Below are 10506 nucleotides of genomic sequence, written 5' to 3'. Positions count from 1 at the left end.
TGGTAAATTCTTTTAGACTTGGTACATAGATAATCATATTTGTAAACAAAGATATTTTTATTTCTTCCTTCCCAATTTGTAGAACCTTTTATCCATATCTTTTCTTAGCATTAGTTAGAACTTCAGCATGATGTTGGAAAGTGGAGCTATCCTGACCTTGTCTTTTATTAATGGGAAAAGCTTTCAGTTTTTCACCAAGTATGATGTTAGCTGTAGAATTTTGTAAATGTTCTTTATTAAGTTGAGGAAATCCTCTGCTATTCCTAGTTTACTGTACATTATTATCATTAATGAGTGCTTTATATTTTGTCCAATGTTTCTTCTGTATCTACCACATAGTCATAAGAATTTTCTTCAATAGCCTTTGATGTGATGAGTTATATTAACTGTACCAGTCTTCTGTACCTGGAATAAATCTCACCTGATTATGGTGAATAAGTCTTTTAATATATTGTTTGGTTTGATTTACTAATATTTTGACAAGGACTTTTGCATTAGAGTTCATGAGTGATATCAGTCTGTAGTATTCTTTTCTTATAAGTCTTTGTATATTATGTGGACCTCATAGAATGTCTTAGGAAGTATTTCTTCAGCTTTAATCCTCTGAGAAAAACTAATAAGAAAGATAAAACTGAAAATTCTTGGTATAATTCACCAATAAGCCATCAGAGTCTGGTGATTAGTTAACTTGGCTAGATCATTGACTTTATTGATCTTTTTCAAACATGAAGCTTAGTTTTACTGATTTTCTGTATTGATTTTCTGTTTTTAATTCCATTCATTTCTGTTTTATTTTAGTTATTTCTTTTATTCTGCTTATTTTGGATTTAGTTTACTCTTATTTTCTACTTTCCCAAAGTGGAAACTGAGATTATTAATTTTAGATCTTTTTTTGTCTTTTTTTTCTATTTGCATTAGATGCTATAAATTCCCCCTAAGCACTGTTTCATTGCATTTCACACATTTTTATAAGCTATTTTTTCCTTTTCTTTTAGCTAAAAATTACTTTAAAATCTGTCTTGAGATTTTATCTTTGACTCATGTTTATTTAGAGGTCTAAATACTTGAGGTTAAGGATTCCTCAGTTATTTTTCTTTTTTTCTTTCTTTTTTAAATTTTTTTTATTTTTACAGACTGCATTTTGATTTATTGTACACAAATGGGGTACATCTTTTCATTTCTATGGTTGTACATGATGTAGGTTCACACCATTCATGTAATCTTACATGTACATAGGTAATGATGTCTGTCTCATTCCACCATCTTTCATACTCCTGCCCCTTCCTTCTTCTCATTTCCTTCTACGTAATCTAAATTTCCTCCATTCTTCTCTTACTCCCCAAACCCCCGACTCCCATTATGTATCGTCATCCACTTAGCAGGAAAAACATTCAGTCTTTGGTTTTGTGGAGATTGGCTTATTTCACTTAGTATGATATTCTCTAATTTTGAAGAATGACTTTGTAGGGTTAAAAAATTCCAGAGTGGGGCTGGGGATATAACCCAGTTGGTAGAGTGTTTGCCTCGCAAGCACAAGGCCCTGGGTTTGATCCCCAGTACCGCAAAAAAAAAAAAAAAAAAAAAAAAAAAAAAATCCAGAGTGATGACCTCCCCTGCATCCTTTACATGTTTCTCTGCACTCTTTTCTTGTATGATTTTTAAGAAGTCTGATGTCATTCTTATCTTTGCTCCTCTCTATATAAATTTTGTTTTTCCTCTAGCTACTTTTAGAATTTTTTTTGTCTTTAACTTTCTTCAATTTAAATATAATCTGTCTAAGCAAAGGGGTTTTAAGAATTAATCATGCTTGGTGTTCCTTGAGTTTTCTGGACCTGTACTTTGGTATCTGACATTAATTTGAGGGAATTTCTCAGTCATTATTGCTTCAAATGTTTCTTCTGTTTCTTTTTTCTCTTTCTTATCTTTTCAGGGTCCCTGGTGTGCATTATGTTACACATTTTCAGTTGTCTCATAGTCCTTGCATTTTCTGTTCTGTCTTTTTCGTTTTTTCTTTATCTTTGCTTTTTCTGTTTAGACAGTTTCTATTGAGATATTCTCAGATTCAGAGATTCTTCCTCAAATAAAGCTTAGTAAGGCCTCAAAGTCATTCTCTCCATTACAATGTTTTGAGGTTTTGTTTTGTTTTTTTAATCTCTGAAATTCTTTTTTAGAATTTCCATCTCTCTCTTCTTATATTATCTTAATAGTATTGATTCTTAAATACTATCTAGTTCACCCATGACAGTTCTTAGCATAGTAATCATTGCTATTTTAGATTCTGGTCTAATGGTTCCGAATTCCCTAATATGTCTCATTCTGATGCTAGTTCTGTCTCTTCACACTTTGTTCTTTGTCTTTTAGTATGCCTTGTATTTTTTCTTAATAGCCAGCCATGAAGCACTGGGTAAAAAGAACTACTGTGAATAGGTCTTTAGTAATGGAGTGGGGAGCGGGAAGGGAGGGGAGGGAGAGAAGTGTTCTATCTTCTCGTGATTAGGTTTTAGTCTTAGTGAGCTGCTGCCTATGGACTATGAACTTCACCAATGCTTTACAATTTCCCCTTCCCTTTAGAGGGGACAGTGTGGCTACAGTAGACTGTAATTGGTACTTGCCATCTGCCACATGAGATCTTAGAGCAGCTTGTGTTGTGTGTTTCTCCTCCCCCAGGTCAGTTGGTTTCTAAGGAAACTTCAGCAGGTTAGGCTCTGGTTAAAGTTTCTCCTGAGGACAGACTTTACCAAGAAGAATGAAATGTTCTAGTATATTTCAAAATGGTTATTTATTTTTGCCCTCCCCCAAGGGGAGTCTTCTCCAATATACACTGTGAGGACCGGTAGGACACCCAAAGGCAAAAATGACAGTGTGGGAACCCCCTCTAATTAGGACCATCTGAAGTGTTTAATCGAACTCCAGCAACTCAATTAGGGTTCAGGTTTTTCTATGCCATCATGAGTTCCTGCTAGCATAGGATTTTGGTCACAGGTTTCTACCCTGGCAACTTGTAATTCCCTGTATCCACCCATCTGTCTCTTCAATTCTGGGGTTACTGGTTTTCCCTATGACCTTGACTCTCTTAGGAATTTAAGAGCTATTGACTTTCAGCTTTTTACTTGTTAGTATTGAGTGGTGGATTCTAAGATACTTACCTACAGACCAGAAATGGGAAATAGACAATAGTGCTTAAAATTCAAATCTATTCAACACATTTTTCCCTCACTCTATATATCAAGATTTTTGTTAAAGAAGATCAACATTTTGCCTTTTTGAACAGGAGGAAACGAATTTTTCTTTCTTTCTTTTGGAAGCATTTACTGGTTTTGTCCCTCTCTATCTATTTATCACCAACTTCTCACCAATTGCAAGGTTTCTTTGCCCTTTTGTTTATTTCCTATTCTTCCTGTTGCAACCTTTCTTAGCAAAGCCTCTTTCCAGCAGTCGAGTGGCACAGAATCAAAAACCACCAGAGTTAGGAGCAAACTTACAGATCCTCGCAAAACTATCCTTCAGATGTCTAAGGCTCTTCTACAACACCCTTGGCAAGTTGTCACCTACTGCCTGCACATGCTAGTGTGGAGAACTCACCAGCACCTGTACCCAGCATGCCAAACAGTTCTACTCAGAGAATGTAGTCAAACACAATCTCATTGCTTACTTCCCATTATCACTTTAAAATTTTCTCTGGCCTCTAAATAAGAACTGTGGCAGAACCTCAATGTGTCTGGTCACTCATAGGCCATGTACAATTCCAAGGGCTTTTTAAGTCACCAAAGTACATTCTCAATACTGTAATTAAATATCCAATTCAATACATTAGTTAGCATGTTGGGGTCTTTAGCCCCCTTGCTCTTCTCAACCAGCGACAAGGGAAGGGAGCACTCTCCAACAAGGCCAGACCGGGAAAGGTAGGGCCGACTGACTGCTCCCAGCCCTCCGGATGGAGGACAATCAAACGCGTCAGGGAGACCAGTCACAGCAGGAACTCGGTTATTGAGGAAGTCACACAGTTTTTATGTAGGGTGAAAGCTAGGTGGGAACCAATCATCTTAAAGGTCAGCAAAGCACGGGGGTTCACGCAGGCGAGAGTCCCATAGGACTATATGGAAAGCACGAGCTGATCACGTTCGAGGAACTGTTGTTAACCAATTCCTGACCGTGGCCTGATTTATCGTCATTAACCTTTTTTTTGGGGTGCTGGGGCGTCATTAACTTTTGAAACCACCTTTGAGGTCTTGATCTTGCCTACCCGCCAGGAAATAAGGAGTCAGCCTGAGTTAGTTAATGTGTCATTAGTCCCAACATTAGCATTTTAATTTTTATACAAAGCCAAGAATTTCTTTCTACTGTGCCCCAGTCCGGCAAGGCCCTTTTTCGAGTTTACCCTCTCATCCTGGCTCACCTAACTGAGCATGGTCTCAGACCCTTCTGGAGTAGGCATCTAGGAGAAGAGGGAAATGCCTTCCCAGTGTCCTTCTTCTCCAAACCCTCTACTAGAAACCCCTCACTGTCCAGCAGAAACCCTCTTCCACAGGACCTTCCTGCAGATTCCAGCAATGTTCGCTGGGCTTGAAGCACCTTAGACCCACCACCAGAGAAAGGGAAGTTTCATTTGACAAAACCTTTCTCTTTTCACTACTCTGTAAGAGTGATGTGCACAAGTTCTGACTGTGTGTGCCACACAGTAGTCCAAGGCTCCTTTGTGTTTCAGAGTGGTGTCTTTGAAGTCCACTCCCTCTAGGCTGGATGTGAAAGAGAGACCACCCTTACCACATTCTCTTTGAGGTAGAGAGAGGACAGAAGTTCCTTCCAAGGAAATCTCTTCACAAATTGCCTCTTTCTCCAAACTCTTGACCCCTTAGAATCTCCGTGTAGTGTCATTTTCTTTGAAAATCCATATTTTTGCATAGCATTTCACTTTGAAATATTCCAAATGTTATATTGTGGTACCATAGTAAATATTCCAATTTCAAATCTACTCACAGACCCAAGAGAGTCCCCTCTATTTTGGAAAGCACTGATAATCGAAAGTGCCTCCTTTCAAATTTCAAAAATACATTTTTCTATTGCTAGCTATGTTCAGAGCTGCCCAGAACAAGGCTAATTTCTCTTCTACCTGCTACCCTTTTATAGTGAGCTCAGTATTGGCTCCCCTAAAAGATACCCACAACTTTATCCCCAGAACTTGTGAATGTTACCTTATATGGCAGAAAAAAATATTCAGCAAATTTGATTAAGAATTCTGAGATTGGGAGATTATTCTGGATTGTTATTAACATAGAGCCCAAATGTAATCATAGATGTCCTTATAAAAGAAGGCAGAGGGAAATTTGAACATGAAGAGGAGGGGATATGATGAGGAGAGCAGAGGTGGAGTGACATGATTTGACCATGGAAAGAACCACAGGACAAGAATACTGGTGGCCACTGGAAGCTGGAAAAGGCCAGGTAACAGATTCTCCCTCCAGAGAGAAATGATTTTTTAGATACCTTGACCTTAACCCATGAATCTGATCTCAGGCTTTTGACCTTCAGAATTCTAAGAGAATAAATTTGTGTAACATGAAATCACTGAATTTGTGATTTTTTTTTACAGCAGCCAGAGGAAGCTAATATGAATCTTCAACATCTAGTAGAAGAGTGTTAGAACTTCTCGAGATTCAGTAATCACGCTTCCTAGAAAGATTCAAGGTCCTATTAAATGATATTCAAGAAGAAAGTAGTGGGTCTTCCCAGTGCCCCAGTATCATTCAGTGTAAATAACATTGCTGTTCGAAAACATTTTCTTTTGAGTTTTGTTTTATGTTTTGAAGTAGGTCTTCCTAAATAAGCCTGCGGATTATCTTTTACCACATCAAATTTCTACCCTGCCTAGTCTTTGGAGCCTCCTCCAGCTCTGTAAAAATATGCATAAAGGAAAACAAAAATATTGGGGTTCCAGCATCTGCCTCCACTTCTATAGACACTTTCAAAGTTCTCTTTAACTGTAACTTAACTTCTTTTGTTCTAAGAAGTTCAGCCGGCTGCATTACAGCCTTCTGCTGAAGAGCTTTAAATAATCCCTGTCCAACACTATTTTTGGTATCCAGGACAATAGATTATTATAGGCAAAAGAAAAAATTCAGGGCAGTACTCCAAAAATAGGGCATTTCGTTTCAAAATGAATTATCTCTTCCTTGGTCCCAGGGATGAAAAAATAATTCCCTGGGGGAGCAAAGCAAGAACCTTGATAGTATTCTGAAGCAGCAAGTTGGGGCTGATTCTATTTTGTTCATTCTTTAAGCTTGATCAATTTTCTATGTCCATGTGCATAACTTTACAGCCTGCAAAGATCCCCCAGTAACTGGGTGCATTGGCAATTTCAATTTAGCTCTCTTCAGATAGCTCTTATATCTTAGCCAAACCCAGAATGCAGAGAAAATCTCAAGAAGCAACATCTATGTTCCTTGCCTTGCAAGAGGGATTATTTGTGTTTTAATAGATGTATAAATTAATATACATATCATTACACCATTTGCAAACAAAAATACAACAATGACATAATGACTCCACAGTAAGCAGTGTATGCTAAACATTCTTGGTATCTCTAATTATTCTGTACATAGACAAGTTACACTTCTTCCACTACTCAATTTCTCTCCAAAGTACAAATTCAGCTGAATTCAAGTCAGCCTACCCTTACGGAGCCTGTACAATGTACTACCAGGTGACATGCTGAACACTGGTTACCAGAGTGGCATGCATATATTCCCCTAATTACAGAGCTCATGGGCAGGAAAGTGACACCAACATGTGAGAGAAAACCATTTCAACAGATGAAGAAAATTTAAGCATGAAGACAAAGATGAGGAAGCAATTCCTTCTGTTGGGGCGGGTGTTTTGCATGGTTAAAATAAGGAGGAGAAATTCAAGAAAGATTTCATGAATCATAAAGTTTATTGACATACAAAGTGATTTTTAAAAGTGACTTCCCAATGCTCAGTGGGGAAGAATAACAAGAATAAATTTCACAGGAAATATACTCAATAGATGAGATACATTAAGCACATAGTGAGTGAGTTCCATTTTCATTTGGAGTCCAATTGTCGAAACTTAGCTGGCCCATTAGGATACAGGCAAGGCCTCTGTGGATGTAAGGTCTAAATCAGATTTTGAGGTGTAACTTTCTACCAGAGGTTCTTGGAAGAGATAGCTTTACAGATATAGTAGAGGTCCACAACAACAGGTAAGGTCCCTGACGCTGGTGAGCAGTGTGGTGAGGGTTCAGAGAACAGCTGAAAGACTGATGGAGAGGAAGCCCTGCCACAGTCTAAGCCCTGAAACCCTCTGTCAAAACCTTGAGCTCACAAGTGTTTTGGAAGTCAGTAGTTAAGGCTTTTAACACACTCCTGTGGTCTGATAAGGTGTGATGTAACACTCTCTCAGGGAGGGGGATTACAGTCATGCTGTTAACACAGTAAAACGCAAGTCACTCCTGTGGCAAACTACATAAGCGTTTAGGATAATTTCAAAGCTATATAACAGAGAGGTTAGGAGAAAGTACAGTGAAGAAGTTCAGTAGATTAGATAATAGGGAATGGAAGGAAGGAAGGGGAAAGAGAGTGGAATGAATCTGGCATAATTTTCCCCTGTACATATATGAAACCATCACAGTGAATCCCAACATCAGGTACATCCACAAGAATGGGGTCCTAACTGGAATAAGATATATTCCGTGCTTGTAGATAATATCAAAATAGATTCTACTGTCATGTATAACTAAAAAGAATAAATAAATAATAAGTAAAAAGTGATCTTTCTTCTGGGTTGTTTTGTTTTGATTTTCATTTTGTTTTATAGAGAAGGACACAATAGGACATTAAAATTTTGATTTTTGCCCTCCCCCTTTTCTGGAATCTCCAAAATGGCAAGTTTCTGGCTTGTATGTTAATGAATTGACAAGGCTGGGGCCTCAAGGATAGCTTAGGGTGGGGGCCAATTGCCAGAGGCCAACCTGTGATCTGAGGGTTAGAACTTTCAGCCATACTTCCCACTCTGGAGAAGGGACAGGTGATGAAGGCTGAGATGATCACCAATGGCCAATGGTTTACTCTACCCCCTCTACATAAACCCCTGTAAAACCCCAAACCACAGGGTTCAGAGAGCTTCTCGATTGATGGAGACACATGAAAGGCTGGGAAGGTAGCTTGCTTGCAGATGGCATGGAGGCTCCAGGGCCCTGTGCCCTCTACCTGCCTTCCCAGTCTCTGTTCCTGAGTTGTGTCCTGTTGTAATAAACTTGTAACCTCATAAGTAAACTACTTCCCTGTGTTCCATGTGTTCTGGTTGGGTGGGAACACAAGGGGCAAACTGGACTTGAGATTGATTTCTAAAGTGGGAGAAATACTTTAAGGTTGAGCCCCTAAGCTGAGGGACCTGATGCTATCTCTAAAAAGTGGTAGAATTCAGGGAAACTAGTTGATGTGCCTCAGAAAACTGAATTAAATTGTGTGGCAAAAAAATTCACACGATGAGTAGCCAAAGAGTTGAGAGTGATAGCAAAGATAGTTTTGTTCTTTTTCTTATAGACAGGCACAGGAATGTAATAGGGAAAGATATTTTGGAAGCAACGGGGAAAAGCCAACACACAAAAAAAAGGAAATTGGTCTGTAAATCAAAAAAACTTATATTTTAATTAAAGTCAATGGCTTGCTAATGATTGAACTTTATAGTTTTACCTTTTCTGAGCTTCAGTGGCAATAGTTATAGAATGAAATTGATGACGACAATTTCTCTTTCCACTTTCTCGGGCAAATAAATAATTAATTTTGTTTATGTTTTGCCTGGGTACAGTGGAGTTTACTAATGGTACATGGCCAGGTAAGTCTCCCTAAACCCCTCCTTCTTTTCAGGGGTTCTGGAGTGAAAATTTTGCCAAAGAGGGGAGATATTCATTACAGTGGTGTATCGAGTTGGGCCAAGAGCTCTGCAGAAACTGACAGCCTCTCTCTTCCTATCCTGCTGGAGCTATCCTATCTTATCCTATCTTCCTAACCTGCTCTTACTGGAGCTGGAGCTAGTGACTCAAGGGGGTCCTATTCCTTAAAGGCCTGAGGAACCATAATGTCCACCACCCTCTTTCTGTAGCCAAATTCATTGTCATACCAAGAGGTGAGCTTGACAGTGTGAAGGTGGAAGGCAATGCCAACCCCAGGATTCAAGGTGAAAGAGTGAGTGTCACTGTTAAAGTCATAGGAGACTATTTCATCCTCAGTGTAGCCTGGGTGGCCCTTTTGGGTATCTGATGACTGCTTCACTGCTTCTTTGTTGCCATCATATTTGTAAGATTTCCTCAGATGGCAGGTCAGACCTACACCAACAACACTGGAGGTGGGGCTGTGGAAGGTCATATCAGTAAGCTTTCTACTCATCTTAGAAATGAATTTGACCATAACCTCAGGAGCACCAAGAAATGCAGAATAATATTTTGGATCCTGAAATGCAGCCCCACAGTCATCATGTAGCAATTTCACAGAGGATTAATCCATGGTCTTCTGGATGGCAGTCTTGGCATGGCTAAGTCATAAGTTCCTCTGTGATGCCAAAGTTGTCCTGTATGATTGTGGCCTCAGGGTCTAAATCCCTGGTGGTGTTGGAGGTGTTGCTGACAACTTTGATGAAGTTATATTTCTCATGTTTCACATTCATCCCAAACCTGGGGCATCAGTACAAGGCAGAGATGGCAGCACGTTTGGCTTCACCCTTCAAGTAAACTCAGCTTTCACCAATGTAGAAAAGACACCAGAGAACTCTATGACATATCAGGTCATCCCAGTTGAGTTGGTGGGTTCTCATTCCTGGAAGGTGGAGATGGGCTTTCTGTTGATGATAAGCTTCCCATTCTCAGCCTTGAGTGCACCATCGAATTTGCCCAAAAGGGAACCATACTTAACATATGATGTTCCATGTAGTTCAGGTTAGTGAAGTCTGCATTAATGGCAATGATATTCACTTTTCCAAGGTTAAAAGCAAGCTCTGGTGACCAGTCACCCAATTCAGCCATGTCCATATTCCAACCTTATCTTCATGTCTCAAAGACACAGCTGGCACTACATAAAAAGATGCCGTTGCCTTTTGAGTAAAAAGGAGCAGAGAGTCTATCAACTTTAGAATCCCATTAGGTATCAATCTCTTTTTAAAAAATATATATTTTTTAAATTGTCCATGGACCTTTATTTTATTTATTTATTTTTATGTGGTGCTGAAAATTGAACTCAGTGCCTCACACATGCTAGGCTAGCACTCTACCACTGAGCTATGACCCCAACCCAAGTATCAACCTCTTTACATGCATTGTCTCTAATTCTTACAACAGTTCCATGAAGTAAGATTTATTTATCTCATTTTTCAAATGATGAAATAGAAATACATGATAATATCAGCCATAAAGAAGAAAGAAATAGTGTCATTTGTAGAAAAATGAATGGCACCAGAAGACATCATGCTGAGTGAAATAAGTCAGACACAGAAAGA

General features: G+C 38.9%; 1 protein-coding gene across 1 annotated transcript; it reads right to left on the bottom strand.

Moving 5' to 3' along the window:
- Window positions 1–9068: 9068 nt before the first annotated feature.
- On the bottom strand, window positions 9069–9383 carry LOC124993810 (glyceraldehyde-3-phosphate dehydrogenase-like). The gene has a single exon (XM_047565600.1). The coding sequence runs from the start codon at window positions 9381–9383 to the stop codon at window positions 9069–9071; it is 315 nt and encodes a 104-aa protein (XP_047421556.1).
- Between the last annotated feature and the right edge of the window lie 1123 nt (window positions 9384–10506).

This window comes from Sciurus carolinensis, chromosome 9 (genome assembly GCF_902686445.1).
Source record: "Sciurus carolinensis chromosome 9, mSciCar1.2, whole genome shotgun sequence".
Lineage (NCBI taxonomy): Eukaryota > Metazoa > Chordata > Mammalia > Rodentia > Sciuridae > Sciurus > Sciurus carolinensis.
Note: the sequence above shows the minus strand (reverse complement) of the source record. Positions and strands in the feature narration are given on the sequence as shown.

Bases quoted from the DNA above. Each gene is read 5' to 3' on its own strand.
- LOC124993810 (XM_047565600.1), bottom strand. From the start codon at position 9,383: ATGACCTTCCACAGCCCCACCTCCAGTGTTGTTGGTGTAGGTCTGACC.